Source organism: Carassius carassius, chromosome 18 (assembly GCF_963082965.1).
Source record: "Carassius carassius chromosome 18, fCarCar2.1, whole genome shotgun sequence".
NCBI lineage: Eukaryota > Metazoa > Chordata > Actinopteri > Cypriniformes > Cyprinidae > Carassius > Carassius carassius.
The window spans coordinates 9,948,629-9,970,973 of NC_081772.1; the positions used below are offsets into that span (position 1 = coordinate 9,948,629).

Here is a 22,345-nt window from a genome sequence, read left to right on the forward strand (position 1 = left end):
TTCATATGGAAAACGTTAAGGGAAGTGAGATCCAGAGAGGAGCCTGTTGTTTCACCGGAAGATCAAAATATGACATTTTGATTAAAGATCATGAGGGTTAAAATAAATAAATGAATGGATGAATTGTTTACAATAATAAGAGTGTGCATTTAGTAAACATAAGGAGGATTTTCATGTCATGCTTACTTTAAACCTTTTCAAGTCATTTTGCAAATGTTAACATGATAGCTGGGCCTATACTGTTAACAGAAGCTGAATTCAGAATCACTTATCCTGCACTACACACATAGCAACAACCCACAACACACTATCAACCAAATAACAATCCCCTGGCAACACCAACACCTTAGTATTTGTGGTGCCGAGTCTTGCACGGACAAGCAACACTTAAAATGTAGTTTGTAAGTCATTTTTACATAATATTTGAGCTGGTGGTAGGCTACAACCTGGTCATGGCTGGTTGAACACACTGGCTAAAATATTATAAGGGACTTTGTTTACTTGGTTAACCATGTTCCAAAGCTGAGACTGGACGGGGTTACAAGAAAAGGTTTGTATGGGCTATGTTTATATTACCAGGAGAGACTGTTATTTATAATAACTGAAAATAGTGAAACTATAATATACTGCACTTTGTTCTCAGAAACAAAGACAACAGCACACCTGTACACATCTGCATTTCATTCTACTGAATGGCAAAAGCAGTGTGAAGTTTATTATCTTTATCACTTCGCTACAGCAGTGTGTCTGCGCTGCTCATTTTAGCGCACTGTGTCTTTAAACTGTGACGGCGGCCCTGCGCCTGCAGCACAGGAAACCCCGTAGCGGCTTTCAGAGGGGACCCAAGATGGCCGAATCTTCACAGTGGGGCTAATAATTACTTTTCGACGCTGCTATTTCATGGTGCTCGACAGTCGCGTTGGCCATTCGCCGTCCCGGAAAGTGAAACGAGCGAGTCTATTCGATTAGTTACATCGGGGAATCTTTATCTGTGTGTGAAGAGACTGGCTGGTCCATCCGCGGCCCTTAGCCAGAATATGGCGGAATACTTGGAGAAAATATAGCTTAGCTTGTTATGAACGCGCCGCTTTATACACGACACTTCCCGCCTTTTGACCGACCGCGCGCGAGTATAATGATCAAGTAGCGTTATCGATACGTCTTTGGAGTTCATTCGCGCGCGTTTCGAACGTTTCTGGGTTAAAATGACTCGCGCGAGGAGATAGCCTGCTAGCTGAGGCGCTAGCTACGCTAACCCCATTTGACTGAATTAGTCGCAGCGTTAGCATAGCCTAGCTAGCTTAAAGTAAAGGGGAACGCAGAAAAATAAACAAATTCTGCGTTCGTGCTCTGGCTGCATTTTAAACTGATTTCTCACCATTTAACGCCCTTTAGAAACGGAGGAGCGTATTTCGTGGTTGCGTTTATAAAAAGTTCAAATTATTGAGTACGTTATGTTGTGGAGAGTCTCGGCTGCACACAGCAGCTAGCTGACCATCACTAGACTGGTCAGAATAATTCTTCTGGACTGCATACGTTACTGTGATAGACCCCACAACAACATACTGCGACAGCTTCGCGACAGGTTGCCAGTGAATGCCATACATTTCAGCTTGAAGTTGACAGCAGATTCTATTGCACCTTGCAAGCCGAGGACGTTAAGATTTATTGAATCAAGGACAAAAGCCTGTTTTAGAGTTACTTGCAAGTATGACTGACACTCGTAGACGAGTAAAAGTGTACACTCTGAATGAGGACCGCCAGTGGGATGATCGGGGGACAGGACATGTGTCATCCGCCTACGTGGAGAGGCTGAAAGGCATGTCTCTCCTGGTGCGCGCCGAAAGTGATGGTAGGTTTCAAAACATTACAGAGATGATGTACAGGGCCACTTTTCGTTGACTGTGTAAGTAAGCTGTGCCCGTTCTTTAAAACAGGGTCACTGCTGTTGGAGTCCAAAATCAACCCTAACACCGCCTATCAGAAACAGCAGGTGCGTTTAAAATTTTGTGACATGATTTTGTTGACAGTGTTTTGTGAAAACAGTATGTGCTTCTAAATATCTCGGTTAGAGGTCAAATACACATTTATAAAGATGTGAGACATCACAGGTGAATTGAGAAATCTATTACATTACAGGTATCGCAATGCTTCCATAGTTAATCAAATTACAATAAGCCTTTAAAGACTTTGTTTGAAATTGAGCAGTAATATTGTGAATCTTTAGACGAGGTGTTAAAAAAAGTTAGCATCTTTTGAATACACCAGACATTTGTTGAACTTATCAAATATAGAGCTCAAGGAGGAAAACAGTTCATACAAAGTTATTTATATGGACAAAAAGTAGATGCAGTTCTGATAGCCTGTAATGTAAATCAATTTCTATAACCGTATAGTAGACTACATGCATAAATGTATTTAATATAAGTTTTCACTTTATATTTCCTAATATGTCTTAGTAAGATAATGTTTAAATAGTCAAATCTCTATATTTAGTTGTGGGGTGCAAATTATAATGCAATAGAATGATTATTAAGATATAGGACTAAATAAATGTTTATAAATTAGTAAGTAAATATAAGTTGCTTCAGTCCAATTAATGTTAATCTTGAATTATTACCAATTATATAAAAGTTATTCTTACATTTACTTGACAAACATAATCTCACAGCAAAAAGACACAACATTTTACTAAAAGGCCTTTTACTTGCTAAAAAAGTATAAATTATCAATCAGATGGCATGTAGTAGATTGTGTACAACAAGTTTTCAGTTTTGACCATGTTGATAATTTAGAGACATTAGAAATGAATGTATCTAAGATAGGGGTGGCACGATACCATTTTTTCAGAACTGATCCGATACCAAAAGTTCTGAGTATCGGACAATACCAATTCGATACCAGCACAGGTTTTTTTTTCTGTACCTTATGTACCTTACATACAATGACAATCTACTAAATATACACAACTTCATTATAAAGATTTTATTTTATTTACATTTATAGCACAGTAATGAGGCAGCAACATATGATAGATAAGACAGAACAAGAAAGGCTTTTAACTGTCTGTCATTGCGCAAAAGTATTATAACATGAAAGGCTATACAGAGCGACAAAAATGTCTCATGTGCAGATTGATGCGCTTAAAGCAATACAGAGTCACAGTCAAAGCACAAAGGGAAGAGACATTGATGCGTAGTGCATTATATCTGTGTGATAGTTTATTGAGCCTTTTATTTTACCGGTTTTAAATTTAAGTTACCGTGCGTGTGAAGAACAATTCATAGTGCTCTCCATTGTAGTGATCTCTAACAGACATCTGGTAGAAAGTTTGCGTTAGAGACATGCTTTAGAATTAGCACTAAACTCCAGCAAGATAGTCTTTTTATGGAAAAAAACTGATGTTTATCTACATATCAAGTATGGTAACAGGAACATTGTATCATCCTAGAAAAGTTTCGTTGTCCTGATTGTCGTAACCGAACACAACGCGCAATTTGAAAGCTAAATGGACGACAGCCGCAGTGGAGAGAACAGTTTACGAGAACTTGAATTTAACGACTTAAATATTCATCTGTACCACATTAAACTATGAAACGATCTCAAAACACTTATAGTGCATGAAAACTTTATAGTGCTTTTGTGCCTTTCGTGGGGCTTAACAAACACAGAATAGTATACGCACAATATCTGATTTGGATTGGTCTTGTCTGACTGATACCCGATCCGGAAGAAAGTGTCAGTATCGGAGCGATAACAATACTGAATATCACATCGGTGCACCCCTAATCTAAGATGATACAGAAGCTTTTAAAACAATTGTTTTAAAATTGGATAATGCACTTCACAATTCATACAATACCCAGGGGAAAAAAGTAATTTTTTGTTGTTTTAAGAGAAGGTTGAATAAATTAGGCGAATGATGTATAAACAAACCCCTCTGCAAAAACCTTAAAAATATAGGAATAAACCTGGAAAGATTTCTATTGTATTTGCAAATAGATCAGGTGTAGTAAAATAAATACTTAAATTTGTATTTTTTTATGTTTTTATTTTATTTTACAACAATGAAAAACAATGTTTTTGCCTGTAGTGTCTTGCATTAAACTTTAGATCCCTGTCTGATAGTGCTTTTATATCACATGCTCTTTTGGCATTTGTTGATATTATTTGTGTTTTGTCTTTGAAGGACACATTAATAGTATGGTCTGAGGCTGAAAACTATGACCTAGCTCTTAGCTTCCAGGAGAAGGCTGGTTGTGATGAGATCTGGGAGAAAATATGTCAGGTGATTATGTCTGTGATGTACATTTATAATATTTTCTCAAGGAATGTTGTGCATCTTGGTATAGTGCTTTATTCTGAAAGCCTTTATTTTTGTGTCTACAGGTCCAGGGAAAGGACCCCTCTGTAGACATCACCCAGGAGCTGATAGATGAGTCTGAAGAGGAACGCTTTGATGACATGTCCTCTCCTGGTCTTGAACTTCCGCCATGTGAGCTCTCCCGACTGGAGGAAGTGGCTGAGCTGGTGGCGTCATCCTTACCTTCTCCGTTACGGCGGGAAAAACTATCCCTGGCGCTGGAGAATGAAGGTTACATCCGCAAACTGCTGGAGCTGTTCCGAGTGTGCGAGGATTTGGAGAACCGAGAAGGCCTGCATCACCTCTATGACATCATCAAAGGCATTTTCCTCCTCAATCGCACAGCACTTTTCGAAGTCATGTTCTCTGAAGAATGCATCATGGATGTGATTGGATGTTTGGAGTTTGATCCATCACTACCCCAACCACGGCGGCATCGAGAGTTCCTTACGACCACGGCACGGTTTAAAGAGGTCATTCCCATTTCAGACCCGGAGCTGCGGCAGAAGATTCATCAGACTTACCGCGTGCAGTATATTCAGGACATGGTGCTGCCCACCCCCTCTGTCTTTGAAGAAAACATGTTGTCCACCCTGCACTCCTTCATCTTCTTCAATAAAGTGGAGATTGTTGGCATGCTACAGGTGGGTTTTGGTACTCAACTATGCATTTGTGACCAGCTGTGAATTTGTACATTGGTGATTGAGTTGAAATGCTGTTCTTGGGCTAAAATTAACTTTTAACACCGCGTTATAACATCATATCTCACAGGTAGCGTACATGCATTGTCAGTCTTGCTATGTGTCATTGTGGCTTTTCGACACAATTGTCAGACCAGCATCGTCCCTCTGAAATTCAATGCATTCTCAGCAGGAAACTGTTTGCAGAGCATTGAATAAGTTTGCATGTTTGTGATACAGCTACAGTTTTCCCTTGTTGAAATGCCTGAGAATCTCATTGCTCTTGATGGGTTCCACATGGTGGGCTGTACTTTATATATATATATATATATATATATATATATATATATATATATATATATATATATATATATATATATATATAAATAAAAAAAATGTTGTCCTACAACTTGTACATCTATTAGGGGTGGGGATTTTCAGGCACTTCACTATCCATTCTGATTCTTGGTCACGATCCGATTCCAAAACGATTCTTGATCTACATTTTTTTCCCCCCAATTAATTATTCTGCTGTGCAAATACATCTTTACAACTTTACATCTTAAACAAAATTGCTGTTATATGCTTTTTGTTTATAGTTGGAATCTCTGTATGTCAGTACTGCCATGTTAAAAATAGGGGTGTGAATCTTCACTGGTTTCACAATTCAGTTAAGTTATGATCATCATTATCAACTCAATATCATGATGCATCACATTCTCAGTTTTCAATATTACTGTACATGGCTACATTTTCATATACAGTTTATATCAAATTTATTTTGTGCTTTTTATAAGCACATTTTATAAGCACAGCAGGCTATTTCTTTAAACAATTACTTATTTAAAATAAGTGTTCTTTAAGAAATTTCACAGACAATAGTTGAGGATTTCTTTTTTTCCTCAGCATTATTGCCGTTTGATTATTGATGAGATCATAGACTGTGGCAGCTTTAACAGGTTGCATTCACACTAATGCACATCTATTTCAATATCAGATGTTTTGTCCTGCTCTGAAAACATTGCTAACCATGTGTACTAGGGCTGGGCGATATATCTAACGATATGATCATGCGAATCTAGTCAGTAAATCTGGTTCCGTGATTACCACTAAATCGCCATCACCTGCTTTTAAATGGAGCGACATTTAATAGACAGAGCCGTAGATCACTCACAAGCTACGCAATATCGCGTTCACAGGGCTTAAAGTTTTCCAGCACCATGCCGGATTTCCGGCGTGCAGCGTTTAATCCTACATAAAAAAATAAATAAATAAAATCTTGTTGATTGATATCACTTTTGAGTCCATGCGTTCGCCTACCAATGGTATGACATTAACTAACAGTAACTAACATTAGTAGCCAGTCAGAATGTTTTGCTTTTATAAACATGAGATGCGCATAATAGTATTCAATTGCAGAGTCGCAGCTCTGATGAATGCAGAAGCGCGACAAAAAGCTGCGAGGCGAAATGGTCAAATATATCCATCTAGCGCGTATTTAAATAGAAAAGCTCATTATAAAGCACCGGAGCTTTGTAAACAGCTCAGAGTAATCATGTCATCTCCATAAGAATGATATGATTGCCAAAACATATTTACAGGGATTTCTGAAAAGGTCCTGTTCACACATGATATATTAATGGTAACTTTACCAGTGAAGACTATATGTGTGAAAGGGGCTAAACTCTTCCTCTGTATACACTGTGAATTTGAATTGCTTAACATAATCTGGAAAAACTGTGCATTATTTCACTAGATTTGTAACGTAAATCATTTATAAACCTTTGCCAACACAGCAGATACATCAACCTATGTCTAAATATGCCATTGTATTGTACATCGCGATTTCAAAATAAATGTTTCTGCACGTGGCCAAATATTAAAATTTAATGGATTTAAACATTGTTTAATCAAGCTGTAAAGTGAAACGTAACCAGGCCATTGGCGCCCTCTGCGGGTATTTGTTTTACTACATAATGTACTTAAGTTATGTTCATGTTATATATGTATATATATATTAGGGGTGTAACGGTAGGTGTATTCGTACCGGACCGTTTCGGTACAGGGCTTTCGGTACGGTGCATGTGTGTACTGAATGACCGAATGCAATATTTTGTTTGCGGAACATATACATCTTCGTGTTTCCAAACGAACATATTAAGTGGCGGAAGTCTTCACGTTCAGCACTAATCCCGCCCTGCAGCTGATTCTAAGGCCGGTGACACACTGGCTGCGTGGCGTGAGCGTGGCGTTTCTGCTGTTTGTCAGTTGCGTGACACCTGCTTCGCGTTTTCTGTGTCTTTACACACCAGAATGGTGCCTGACGCGGCACTGACGCGCTGCTGCTACTGTAGGTGACAAAGAGGGAGACCGCCGAGGCGCCGACAGACCAGGCTCGTCTTCACTACAACAATATCTATACTTCATGTTGAGCATAAATATAAAGCCTACTGATAAAGGACACCGTCAACAGTATTGATGGTGTTTGACAGGTGCAATATGCCAGTGTGTCACCGGCCTAAAGTTTTCTAAAGGCATCACGCTAGGGCTGGGCGATATATCGAATATTAGCGATAATATCGGAATAATTTTGACAACGATGTACAATTTGAATATATCGGGAATATCGAATATTTCAAATTCAAGCATACTTTCCCAAAAGAACGCGCCGAATGTCCAAAAAAGGAACCTGTAACTGCTGACTGCTCTACGCCCCTCTACTACGAGAGCTTTAATGATAGCGGTTGCCAGATAACAAGAGTTTAAATCTCCGAATCAGAGCTGCACTGTTACAAGGATACATTTTCTGCCCGGTGTTTGCTTATTTTAACCACATCAACTCTGGGGACCCACCGGTGGGTCCAATATTGCATATGCCTAATTCTCAAAAAATCAAAATAACAGCTGAAGTGGTTAAGCAATCTGGCAACCATGCGCACATGCTCACTCCTCATTGCGGAAGAGCCGCCGACGATAATCTGAAAACACTAACAAGCTGGAATTGAGCGATCTAATGAAAGCGTCGTTCAGCCGGTCTGTGTTCTGCCGTGAGATCTCAACTGTATTGTTTGCATTTGTGATCGCAAAATAAATGCACTTACTCGACCGCTGATGTTTGAATAGAGAAACATAGGCTATGGCCATTTGGAATTACTATTGGGGAATTTCACTGATATGTTTACCAGTTTCCATAATATAGACAGAGAAAATGCAAAAGTCTTTGGTATTCATTTATATATATTTATATATAAGAAATAGCTATGTGCTTCAGCAACTAGCTCCCCATCTAAGAGGGGTTTTAGTGTCAGTAGGAACATAGTTTCATGCCACAGAGCTTCTCTTAAAACCACAGACAGTTGACAGACTTGTGTTCTTAGCTTAAAAACTTGTTAAAAAAATTGAAATAAAATACTTATCCCAGTTGCATAGTTTAAATTGTGAATTGCATGCACTAAAAAGTTGACAGAATGCACTTTCTGTAACTGTTACTTAATTTGCACTGCTTTAGTTACATATAGGCCTACATGTATTCATTTAATAAAAAGCAGTAAGTGATCTCCTGGTCTAGATTTTTTAACTGCTTAAATTAGCTGTTTAATCTAAATGTTTTTTTTAATGGGCAAAAGAAAATCATGTTTTATTTTTTATTATTTAAATGCAAATGCAAACATATCGAGATATATATCGAATATCGTAAAAAATTTGACAATATCGAGAGATAATTTTTTTTTGTATATCGCCCAGCCCTACATCACGCGAGTGTGAACATCACTACAACTAGGAAAAAAACGATTGTAATTCAAACGCAGCTCCCGTCTGCATTTAAACAGACCTTTGCTCTTAATTCCGATCGGTCCAACGCTATAACGAAATCTGAGCAGGTCTAAAAACTGAAACTGTTCATGCTGCACTTTACACTTTGGAAAAGTTGTATATATTTTTTAATATGAGCAGGCCAACAAGCTGGAATTGGTAATGCTGCACTGTAATCATAGTTATTTATTTATATTTTTCATTATATTTTATTATATGATATTGGTTTGAGACTGAGAGTATTTTATTTAGTGGAGAACTTTGCAGCAGTATTTTATTTCTTCTTTTTTATTTTATATATATTTTATTAAAAAGTATTTAAAAAAAGTGTAAACAAATTGTTAAAAAAAGTTTATAGTAATAAACAACCTGCAGTTTAATGTTTGCATTTCTTTCCCTTACTGTACCGAAAATGAACCGAACCGTGACTTTAAAACCGAGGTACGTACCGAACCGTGATTTTTGCGTACCGTTACACCCCTAATATATATATATATATATATATATATATATATATATAGGCATATTACATTATGTATTTTAACAGCGTTGTTCAATACAATCTTTGTAATTTCTTGGTTTTGATGTTTTATTTGAGCCAATTATTATTACCTATATATAAATAGTCATACTAAAGCCTGGTTTTCACTTTCTGTTTGTTACAAAAAAAAAATAGGATTACCCAGTTGTCAAAATAATCAGTAGATTAATTGATTCCCAAAAGAATAATTAGTTACAGCCCTAGATTAGTTAAAATATTTCTAAATACAACTGCATTGTTTTACGTTTTGTAATAAAAAGACAAACATTTTATTGAAAACTTCTTAAAAACAGTATTAAAATATTGTCACATTCTAGTGAACCAAGTATCTGTACTTTGTCTCATCTCATTAGCTAAGTGTATTGTTACACCCCTAGTGTCTGGTATATATCATAATCTTCCAAGTGTATGATACAGCCTTCATTCTTCAGGTCAATCATGAAATCAAGATCAATAAAATCAAGATCAATCAAGATTTCATCAATCAAGATTCATGAAAAAGAAAATCAGTTTGAATAAAGAAAGCAATAACTTTGCCATAGTATCCTTTCAAGTGTTAAAGTTGTCACAGTCATTGCATGCTTTGCATGTGCTGCCCGCCCCGCCCCCGGAAAAAAAGTTCAGGCTCAGGATCTTTTTTTTTTGCTTTAACCCCTGCGTTCATTATCGAAGTCGATTCATCTGGGATAATGAACGCGATATTGCATAGCTTGTCAGTGATCTACGGCTCTGTCTATTAAATGCCGCTCCATTTAAAAGCCTGTGATGGCGATTTAGTGGTAATCACTGAACCAGACTTACTGACTAGATGCGCATGTTCATATCGTTAGATATATCGCCCAGCTCTAGTGTGAACATTAATTTTGTAAATGCAAGTGCATTTAACTGCAGCCGCAATTGAGCTTCAGGACAACAAACACAAAGCGCACATGAAAGTCTGTCAGTGCACAAGTTTCGTGCATCTAATAGTACTGCATTCCAAATGGCGTAAATGAAAGCATATCTAAAGTTAAACACAGCGGGTGGCAGCACAGACTGTCAAGCAATCTGCACGTGTCTCACAGCGCAATTTCTGTGCAATGAAGCCCACCATGTCTCTAGCGTGCACACGTGCCATATGTGTGAAAAATAAAGGTCATACTTTATTTTAAGGTCCAATTCTCGCCATTAACAAACCATTACCTACGACTTTTGGCTCAATAAACTCCTAATTTGCTGCTTATTAATAGTTAGTAAGGTACAGTATAGTAGTTTTTAAGTTTAGGATATTGGGTAGGATTAGCGATGTAGAATATGGTAATGCAGAATATGTGCTTTATAAGCACTAATAAACAGCCAGTAGGTAAATAATAGGCATACTAATAAGCAACTAGTTAGTTAATAGTGAGAATTGGACCATATACAAAAGTGTTACCAAAATAAACTATATATATATATATATATATATATATATATATATATATATAGTGCACTTGTGCGTTTGGCTGAGTCATGTAACGTTAATTTCGCCTCAGCTCTGAATGCTTTTGACGCAAAATTTATGTAAACACAGCCCTCTATGAATACCTTTGTAATTAGCTTCAACCTTTTCGAATTTTATGAATGATTATTTTACGTTCAAATGTGTGTAAGGATTTGGAAACGAACCGAGTATGGATGTTTCTAAAGCATGCAGTGTCAAAGGATGTGTCATAGAATTAGCTTCCGTTTATTGGTATAGGCTACTCTTCACCTCAGGCAGATATTTCTTGCTCCTTTATTAATAACATTGCTTCATCAGAATCATAATCTAACCTGTCCTAATCATGTTCATGTTTTCATAGACAGATTTTCATGTCAGATTTTTATTTTTATTTTTTCATTTTCATAACAATCTTCAGATTTTTTCATTGTATACATTATAGTCATGCCCCCTCCCCCCACCCCCGCACAAGCCCCACCCCCGATTAATCGTTTTTGAAACCTATCGATGATCGAAATGAGAAATTTCCCAAAATGCCCATCCCTAATCGTGATGCTTTCGGAAAATCTCAGAATCAATGTTGAATAATTTCTTGATTTGCGATGCATCTATTTATTTTCCCAGCTCTGTTTTCCACACTAAAAGGTCTGCAGATGTAGATAACAGATTTAAAGATAACCATGCTAACTGAAATTTAAGCTGCATTTAATGGATAACATTTAGTAAAAAATCTGCAACAGTATTTGTCTCAATGGCGAGTTTAAAGAGTGGAGTAATTATAATCAATGTAATTTCATTTATTAATGCTTTGACAGGGTGGTGTTGGTGCAGTGGATAAGACACATGCCATTGGTGTGAGAGACCCGGGTTCGAATCCACTGTGTGACACCAATGTGTCCCTGAGCAAGACACTTAACCCCTAGTTGCTCCAGAGGCGTGCGACCTCTGACATGTATAGCAATTGTAAGTCGCTTTGGATAAAAGCGTCAGCTAAATGAATAAATGTAAGTCAAAAAATTTGATTAAGTTAGATTTTACTTAATTTGTGGCTAAATTCATTAAAAAAAGTTGTTAATGGAAATGCTTTGATACGTGCTTCTCACCTAAGCCTTACAGTGGAATTGTTTGATACTGGGATTGGAGGTAGGGGAGGGTGCTTGTTACTATGGAAACAGCACCATCATGTTCTTTAGAGCCACATCATGTGATGTCACAAACACTTGGCAGGCGTGCTGGATGTTATTTTCTTCAACCTCCAGCCAGCTTCAGTTCATTATGGTTGTTTGTCCATCTTTGCAGATGAATGTGCACTTGTTTTAATATTACCATATTCAGTTAATACCTGGATGAAATCTCCTAGATTTTGAATAAACCAACCACAGATAATAAAAGCTTGTAGATGTACTTTCCTATGGCAGCGTAATAGCAAACAATGTTTTGATTCACTTTTTTTTGAGGTGTAATCTTTTATGTCCATGACAAGTTTTCCAGTAAAATACAGTATCGGTAACATTGGCCAACCTTGGTGAACATTTATCAAGAAACCGATTTATTGTGCCAAATCTGGCTGAACCAAATGATTTATGGTTGCAATTCATACAGTGCGCTGCAAGGTGCTTCATGCAATCATGAAATAGTTTAATTGGGAGAAAATGGATTGTAACATGAATACTGGCCTGAAAGTATTTCCATAGGTTTTTATATTGTGTAGTTGTGTACTTTATGTGCCTTTTTTAGTGTCTTTTCTTTTGAAGTACACTAGCAAGCTGGTGTATATTTTCATTACGATATTGATTTTTAATATACCGCCATACCAATGTATTTAATTACTCAATGTTCAGAAGAAACGTTATGCTGCACCTCGGCCGTGCGACACTGTTTCAGACAGACCCTTTACAATGTTGCACTTCTAAGCAGCAACTGCGAGGCATGGTGAGGGTAAGCACAGTAGTGCTTTGGTGTTACGTTATAATGCCTGTTTTACACATACTCCTTCTGCAGTGCGTATGCGTTGCGTATTTTTTTACGCACCCATGTTAATGGATTCCAGCATTCACACTGCACGAGGTTGCGGTCCGTCAGTGCATTCCAAGAGAGGTGCGTCTGCAGCAGTACAGCGATCGTTTACGTACCGAGTCTATTTTTGCTGTGCTGCACGCGTTAATTAAAGTGACAGCGCATTGTTCGCGGTGAAAATTAACATGAATTGACATGGAAATGCAGTCATTTCACAATAAATGTATACTAATTAAAGCCTACCGTGTTTAACACGCAACACATGGGTTTTTGGCTAGGTTTAAAACAAGAAAGTGCACTTTTAGATAAACAAGGAAAACAATATATATATTCACTTTTATGGAGGCAGAAAAACAAAGTTCATGAAGACCCGTGGGATTGCTTGTGATAAAGATTTAAACTGCATACACACTGCAGATGGAGAACAGGCGTTACAGGGAAGATGGATGCTGCAGAACTAGTAGAACATGACACAGAAGAACTTGTGCTAAAAAGAGGAGCCGGGTCTGTTGTTTGGAGGTTTTTTGGTTTCCAAAAATCCGATGTCAACCAAACAACCACTTTATGCAAGTGCTGTCGAGCAAAAATTGTTGCCAAAGGCAGCAACACGAGCAATTTGCTCCAGCACCTTAGCCACAAGTACGTCTTGGAATATCAACCAGCAGAAAATGCATTGAACTACTGATTATGCATGAAAAAAAAAAAGTAACAAACCGGAAAACCGGCATAATTTTGAAAAAATAACGTGATATAAATTTTTGGTCAAACCGCCCAGCACTACGTGTATACATACCAAACTAGTAGTGATCAGATTTGATCTAATCAGATCTCTCTATTTCTCTCTATTTCCTTTCAGGACGATGAGAAGTTTTTGACTGAGCTCTTTGCACAACTAACTGATGAAGCTACAGATGATGACAAACGGCATGAGCTGGTATTAGTAGCATTACTAATGAATGTGTTAACCTTCTACTCAAAACACTGGACATAAACAAAACTGATCATGTTTGTTACATTCAGGTAAATTTCCTGAAGGAGTTTTGTGCGTTCTCACAAACGTTACAACCACAGAACAGAGACGCATTCTTCAAAACTCTGTCCAACATGGGTATCCTGCCAGCGCTGGAAGTTATTCTTGTAAGATATACTTGCTATTTCAAAGAACGGATTTGCAATTAGGTGTCATTAAATTTCTTGGTATCTTTTTATTTTATTTTAATTTCTAATTATCTATAGTATTGTATTATATGGAGAATAGGTATATCTGCTACATTTGAAACTGTAACTTCAACTTTGCTCTGAATGTAGACCCTAACTTTAGCTTGCTCTTGATGAATTTATGAATGCATCTGTGCTTTGTGTTATAGGGCATGGATGATGTTCAGGTGCGCGGAGCAGCCACTGATATCTTCTCCTACCTGGTGGAGTACAACCCCTCCATGGTGCGAGAGTTTGTTATGCAGGAGTCTCAGCAGAATGATGACGTAAGTCACACACCTACTGACTGTTGTGATCCTTCCATCTACTTCCATCCTTCCATTGTGGGGAAGTCGTGGCCTAATGGTTAGAGAGTTGGACTCCCAATCGAAAGGTTGTGAGTTCGAGTCCCGGGCCGGCAGGAATTGTGGGTGGGGGGAGTGCATGTACAGTTCTCTCTCCACCTTCAATACCACGACTTAGGTGCCCTTGAGCAAGGCATCGAACCCCCAACTGCTCCCCGGGCGCCGCAGCATAAATGGCTGCCCACTGCTCCGGGTGTGTGCTCACAGTGTGTGTGTGTGTGTGTGTTCACTGCTCTGTGTGTGTGCATTTCGGATGGGTTAAATGCAGAGCACAAATTCTGAGTATGGGTCACCATACTTGGCTGAATGTCACGTCACTTATTATTATTTTTTCACTTACCCGTCTTCTTCACTACTTGTCTCTATTTTACAGGACATTCTGTTGATAAATCTGATCATTGAGCATATGATCTGTGACACGGATCCAGAGTTGGGTGGAGCCGTACAGCTCATGGGGTTGCTCAGGACGCTAGTGGACCCAGAGAACATGCTGGCAACTGCTAATGTGAGACATGTTTTACAATAAATATATATTTTATGCATTGTAGCACCCTTTCATTGTCATTTGTCAGAATGACAAAACATGCTCCTTTCATGAACTGTTTGATTAACTGCAGAAAACTGAGAAGACAGAGTTCTTGAGTTTCTTCTATAAGCATTGCATGCATGTGCTCTCTGCTCCACTTCTTGCCAACACCACAGAAGAAAAACCCAGCAAAGGTAATAGATTTTTTTGCAAGCTTGTAGGATGCATGCAGACTGAATGCGTAGGCAGCCTTTTTGAATAATTTCTCAATTGATATTTTGCATACGTATTTGAAGAGGTGACTCTGCAGACTTCTCACTGTGTGTTTGTCTTGTCAGATGATTTCCAGACATGTCAGCTGCTGGCTCTAATTGTAGAGCTGCTTACTTTCTGCGTGGAGCATCACACATATCACATAAAGAACTACATCATCAACAAAGACATCCTCCGCAGAGTACTGGTGCTCACTGCATCTCAACACGCTTTCTTAGCCTTATGTGAGTATATGCATGCACATGCACACTCACTCACACACACACACACACACACAACCCATTCGTAAAGCCACGTTTGAAACTGAATATTCAGCAGGAAATATTATAGGGTGAGATATATATATATTTTTTTGTCCATCCAGATTTTATTGGATTGTGCAAAAGAGCCAATGGTACTACTGGTCAATATTTTTTTCTCCTGTCCATTATTAGTAGAAAAGAGGACTTTTTTTCAGAAGCGTAATGTTTTATGCACTGCTGTGTCTTTAAGTGGAAAACCAAGGACATTAAAGGGATAGTTCACCCAAAAATCAAAATTATGTCATTAATGACTCTCAGTCCCTCCATTGAAACTTCCATTGAAGAGCTCTCAGTCCCTCCATTGAAACTGTGTACACGGTATACTGTCCATGTCCAGAAAGGTAAGAAAAACATCATCAAAGTAGTCCATGTGACATCAGAGGGCCAGTTAGAATATTTTGAAGCATCGAAAATACATTTTGGTCCAAAAATAGCAAAAACGACGACTTTAATCAGCATTGTCTTCTCTTCCGTGTCTGTTGTGAGAGAGCGTTCAAAACAAAGCAGTTTGTCATTTCTTTTGAACTCTCTCTCACAAAGTTATTAATAACATAATTTTGTTTTTTTCGATTAACTAACCCTTTAAGATTGTGAATGGGGGTCAGTTGTCTTTAAAGACTAACAGAATGAAAGTAAGGGATTTTTTTAATGCTTGTCCGGTTGGGCCATTAGCTCAGATTTCTAATTGTCCTGCCAATATTCTCACTTGCCCTAACACTAACAATGTATATAGTTTTAAATTAATCGAAATGTTTAATTTTATATTTGAATTTGACAGGTTTGCAATATTTATTCATCAAATGTTTTTCATTATAAATTTATAGTCTGATTTTCATCCATTTCTTAACAAGGTTTTATCCAAGTGTCTAAGATTTTGAGCTCAGATCAGATTATTGTAGTTTTATTTATATACGATTTTACTAATGATAATGATTACTGTTACACTGTTATTTCAAAACATGCCAAGGAATTCTGCATTCAGGGCCTGCAGTATTATTAACAAGCACTAATTAATTTAGAATAAAGAGCATGCATGCCGTACTACCTTGTTGACAGACATTCATTACAGCTTAGCTGTTAAATCTCTGTACCTTTCACACTCATTTCTCCTATCCAGGTGCTTTGCGGTTCATGAGGAAAATCATTGGCCTAAAGGACGAGTTTTATAACCGATACATAATGAGGAACTTCCTGTTTGAGCCAGTGGTTAAAGCTTTCCGCAACAATGGATCCAGATACAACCTCATCAACTCAGCCATTATAGAGATGTTTGAGTATGTCAGAGTGGTGAGTACATTTATCCATTGATCACATCTCGTAATGCTCCTGAACACACTGATAGGTTGTTTATTTTGTGTGTAATTGCGTGTTTTTTTTTTTTATGTGTAGGAGGATGTGAAGTCCCTGACAGCGCACATCATAGAGAACTACTGGAAGGCCCTGGAGGATGTAGACTATGTTCAGACGTTTAAGGGATTGAAGCTTCGATATGAACAGCAGAGAGAAAGACAGGACAACCCTAAACTTGACAGGTCAGTGGTCATTTCAGAACTTTATTGTTATTTGGATCCTCCTATGTTGTAATATATATATAATATATATATATATATATATATATATATATATATATATATATATACTAGGGGTGTAACAGTAACGCAAAAATCACGGTTCGGTACGTACCTCGGTTTTAAAGTCACGGTTCGGTTCATTTTCGGTAAAGTAAGGGAAAAAAATGCAAACATTAAACTGCAGGTTGTTTATTACTATAAACTTTTTTTTAACAATTTGTTTACACTTTTTTTAAATACTTTTTAATAAAATATATATAAAATAAAAAGAAGAATAAGAAATAAAATACTGCTGCAAAGTTCTCCACTAAATAAAATACTCTCAGTCTCAAACCAATATCATATAATAAAATATAATGAAAAATATAAATAAATAACTATGATTACAGTGCAGCATTACCAATCCCAGCTTGCTCATATTTAAAAATAATATATATATAACTTTTCCAAAGTGTAAAGTGCAGCATCAACAGTTTCAGTTTTTAGACCTGCTCAGATTTCGTTATAGCGTTGGACCGATCAGAATTAAGAGCAAAGGTCTGTTTAAATGGCGACGGAAGCTGCGTTTGAATTACAATCTTTTTTTCCTAGTTGTCGTGATGTTCACACTCGCGTGATGCCTTTAGAAAACCTTAGCCCGGTGACACACTGGCATATTGCACCTGTCAAACACCATCAATACTGTTGACGGTGTCCTTTATCAGTAGACTTTATATTTATGCTCAACATGAAGTATAGATATTGTTGTAGTGAAGATGAGCCTGGTCTGTCGGCGCCTCGGCGGTCTCCCTCTTTGTCACCTACAGTAGCAGCAGCGCGTCAGTGCCGTGTCAGGCACCATTCTGGTGTGTAAAGACACAGAAAACGCGAAGCAGGTGTCACGCAACTGACAAACAGAAACGCCACGCTCACGCCACGCAGCCAGTGTGTCACCGGCCTTAGAATCAGCTGCAGGGTGGGATTTGCGCTGAACGTGAAGACTTCCGCCACTTAATATGTTCGTTTGGAAACACGAAAATGTATATGTTCCGCAAACAAAATATTGCATTCGGTCATTCAGTACACACATGCACCGTACCGAAAGCCCTGTACCTATATATATATATTAGGCAGTGTTTTTACTCAAATTCTCTAATGGGTGTTTTTGAAAATGTTTCTCTAGGAATAATAGTAATTATTATTATTTTTTTATTAAGTAATGCAATGAAAAATCTTATATAACAGGGTTCTTGCGGGTCCTCAAAGGCTTAAATTTAGTTGACAAGAACATGTTAATTATGATTTCAGTTGTTCTTAAATTTGGGAATGGAAAAACCAGATTTGCGATATGGCTTAATATCTCTCTCTCTCTCTCTCTCTCTCTATATATATATATATATAGAGAGAGAGAGAGAGAGAGAGAGAATATTTGAGAGAGAGAATATTTTGATTAATTTGAATTTCTTGTTTTGCCACGATTTTATTTTTTAGAAATTGAAGTTAATTGAATCAAAGTTAAGGTATTGGTATCAACATTTTTTTGAATGATACCCAGCCCTAATTAAAATTGGATTGGAATTTCTTGTGCATGTACTTTTGAGTGGAAGTACCTTTTTAATGAATGTATTTTTTTGTGTCTCCTTGTCTCAGTATGCGGTCGATTCTGAGAAATCACCGTTTTCGCCGGGATGCGCGGACACTGGAAGATGAAGAGGAGATGTGGTTTAACACAGATGAGGAAGACTTGGAGGATGGTGAAGCTGTAGTGCCACCCTCAGATAAGATGAAGAATGACGAGGACCTGATGGATCCTATCAGCAAGTTCATGGAGAGGAAAAAACGTATGTTATTGCAACATGCAGGCGGCATAATATTGATGCCCAACTACTATGATCCACTATTTAATTGCAAAATGCTATTCGCATTGCTTGATGTGTTTTGGTTGTTTACATGTTTTTTTGTTCTCTCTCTCTTTTCCCAAGTGAAAGATTCAGAAGAGAAAGAGGTGCTTACAGGGAAGGGGAGCCTCTCAGGACGGCAGAGCCCCAATTTTAAACTCTCCTTCTCCAGCTCCCCAAAGGCCAGTCTGTCCTCTCCCCCAACCGCATCCCTCCACCCAGGCTCACCTGGTTCTCCAAGTTCTCCCGGGACAGGATCCCGGAGCTCCCCCCCTATGGCAGCTGTGACCACTAAGGTTATTATGCTGATTCTAACAGATCAAACAATGTCCTAAAATTGCCTTTGTTACCAGTTACTTGTTTTTGACGGCATCTGGCTCCTATTCCAGGGAGGTCTGGTGGGGTTGGTGGACTACCCCGACGACGACGAAGAGGACGAGGATGAAGAAGACACAGACAGTAAAGAAGAAAGTCCTCCACTGTCCAAGAAGTCCAAGCTGAGCTCCTAAAACAGTCACTCGTCAATCAGTACAGTCATGCGCAAAGGGAGCTTCATCCAGAGACTATTGCAGCGCTCGGCCTAGAACTCAAAACTGTAACAAAATGAATGAATACACAAATGAATGGATAAATGAACGAATGCAGCCCCCCGCAGGAGTCCAAGGGGCGACATGTGAGGAACAGAGAAAGGGAGAGTAAGAGAGGGAGAAGATTCGGTCACAGAGTGAAAAGGTGAATGTCTCCACGTGGAGTTTGTCCAAGTGCCAATCTGCAAGAAAGAGAGAGAGACTCGCGAAATGGACGGAGAGACCGAAGATGAGCTAAAACTGGTCTGGACAAAGAATTATTAAAAAGGATTTAATAAGAAATGAATTTCAACAAAGCTAGAAGTACTGGGGGGTGAAAAAAGACCTCACACACAGTCAGTCAGTCAGTCACAGACACTCAAAATGTTGCCCCACAGAGCGTCCCATGCTTGGACCAGGACACACTGCCCCCCCCTCTCAGGGAAGGACCTCACATGACCCGAACTGGGCCAGCCAATCCACAACCATCACTCACCTTTGCTGACTCCATCTCCATTTATTTCTCTCCTTCCTCTCAACCCTTTTTTCTGTTGCTATTTTTTCATCTTGATTCTCTTTTTTTGCTTTTGAGTTTCTAGGGCTAGATGGGACACTAGGGAGCAAAGAAGTCTGGGTTGTCATTGTTTAAGATGTCACCGTTGTTCTCGTGGCTCAGCGGAAGTTCTTCCTCTATCAAAGCCAGCAGTTCCCTCCTTTTTCTTATTCTGTTCTTCTCCTCTCTCATTTTTTTAAATGACAAAAGAGACCTGCCTTTAAATGTTCAGGACGTTTTCAGCCGCACTTGAACAGGTTTTTAAAACCTCAGTGGGGGAGATAGTTTTACCCTTTTTTGCCCTTCAAAACTGCAGATTTTTTGGAAAATTTGTAAGCCCGTCTTGATTAAAGATTGAGTGGAACTCTAGATGTGATCGATTTGTCATATCTTCTTTTTCTTTTCTTTTACATGTGTACTCTTAGTTGTTCGGTATATTTGGGACCATTAAAAAGATCTTTGCAGTAGTAGATCTCTCACAGTTTTGCTGGTTCCCTGTATCATGTCAACTGCTGATATTCTGTCTTTTGAAATGGGATTTCATGACTGAAATGATCGTCCTGTCTGCTCATCTGAATACGTCAGTGGAAAGTCCTGCCTCCGCTGCCGGAGGCTTTCTAAACAACCTGCACACAATTAAAGATGAGTTTTTATTTTCTGAAACATAATGTTTCCCTTTGTACTTGAAAACCATGAGAATGGAGGAGTCCTGCACAAGAGGGCGTCCTTCTCACCGTCATTGGCGTTCAACATTCACAAGCAGGAGCCAGAAAGCAACTTTGTCTATCTACACTAGCAATCAAAAGTTTGAAATGACTATTATTTTATTTAACCACAGTAGAAACAGTGATATTGTGAAACATTTAAAATCTAAAAGAACTGGCATCTTAGTATATTTTAAAATTAATTTAATTGTGTTAGCAAGGCTGAATTTTCAGCAGTCGTTACTCTTCAGTGTCAGGATTTTCATAAATTATTCTAATGTGCTGATATGTTGTTCAATTATTGATGGTGCTCATTAATTAATGGTTCTTATTATCAGTGATAATGCAATATTAAGCATTAAAAACATTTTGGCAGTAAAATGATTTCTGAACAATAAAGTGATACTAAAGACTGGAATAATGCTTTGCCATCACAATTATTACTTTTTAAAATATACAAAAAAAATAATTTAAATTGTTTCACAATGTTACTTTTTTTATTTTTATATTCTAATCTTTTGACAATAGTGTGTTTTTGGAAAGATTCACGCTTTTACTCGTTTACAAAAAAATAAGTCTATGCATTTCATATGACATGCTATGAAAGTTTCAAGACATTCTCATTTGCATAAATGAAAGCAATTCCCAGCCTGCACAAATCAATCCTTGTCTGCTATAGCTCTTTTCTAGTTGTGATTTTAAACCTGTTCTTCCACCTCATCTCTTCTCATCATTGCCTGAATGCCATATGTCTCATCTTGGGAGAGATTATAACGAATAAGCAACATGCACCTGCCAATGTCCTGGCACTAACGTGGCTTTTAATTAGAAATTTAACCATGACAAATCAAGCCACACAAATGCTCTTAGAGTTCAGCTCATCCCCATCCACTGCCAGTCAAATCCAAGAGCTGCTGGCAGTTCCTCAAAGAAGACACCATGCCAACATCATCTCCCGGCCTGAAGTGTCTCCCTCATTGTGTGTGGTGGTCTACGCACATTATAAAGCTGTGTTTTATTTATTTGTTGAAGATTATTGGTCCTATCCATTGGCATGTGGTAGTGCCAGTGCTCATGGAGCTGTTAGGATGCCTGTGGAGTGTCTACAGATGTGCCTTTTGATGTGAAGCCACCCAGCTACTGAACGATTCAGGTCAGATCGGGATCTTTGGAAATAGTATCAAGAAAGGGTTGATGGGTTAACTTGTCCTGGAGGCACCCCTGCCCTGCACATTTTGTATGTCTCCCTTATTAGACACCCATATCAAGTCTTGTAGTCTCTACTAATGAGCTGATGATTTGAAACAGGTGTGTTAGATGAGGGAGACATGCAAAATGTGCAGGGCATGGGTGCCTCCAGGAAAGGTTTGTTTTGTCTATCCCCGCTGAAAACACCAGCTTAGACCAGTATAGTGCTATCCAGCAGAACTAGCATGATCCTTCTCGTCAATCTGGCTGACCTGGTTAATGTATCGTAAGAAGCCGAAGAATATATATATATATATATATATATATATATATATATATATATATATA

The 22,345-nt window shown here is 38.2% G+C and overlaps 1 protein-coding gene across 1 annotated transcript; it reads left to right on the plus strand.

The window, feature by feature from the left end:
• Positions 1-807: 807 nt before the first annotated feature.
• Positions 808-20,572, plus strand: LOC132092335 (serine/threonine-protein phosphatase 4 regulatory subunit 3). Its single transcript, XM_059498514.1, has 15 exons — positions 808-1,852; positions 1,938-1,993; positions 4,190-4,288; positions 4,390-5,007; positions 13,732-13,809; positions 13,896-14,012; positions 14,243-14,359; positions 14,811-14,942; positions 15,055-15,157; positions 15,302-15,460; positions 16,656-16,825; positions 16,928-17,070; positions 18,739-18,929; positions 19,071-19,282; positions 19,376-20,572. The coding sequence occupies exons 1-15, from the start codon at positions 1,711-1,713 to the stop codon at positions 19,493-19,495; spliced, it is 2,457 nt and encodes an 818-aa protein (XP_059354497.1). The 5' UTR covers positions 808-1,710; the 3' UTR covers positions 19,496-20,572.
• Positions 20,573-22,345: the final 1,773 nt, after the last annotated feature.

Excerpts from the sequence above, each read along its gene's own strand:
- LOC132092335 (XM_059498514.1), top strand. The coding sequence starts at position 1,711 with ATGACTGACACTCGTAGACGAGTAAAAGTGTACACTCTGAATGAGGAC. Across the intron at positions 13,810-13,895 it reads ATGACAAACGGCATGAGCTG|GTAAATTTCCTGAAGGAGTT; the intron begins GTATTAGTAGCA and ends TGTTACATTCAG. Across the intron at positions 15,158-15,301 it reads AGAAGAAAAACCCAGCAAAG|ATGATTTCCAGACATGTCAG; the intron begins GTAATAGATTTT and ends TTGTCTTGTCAG.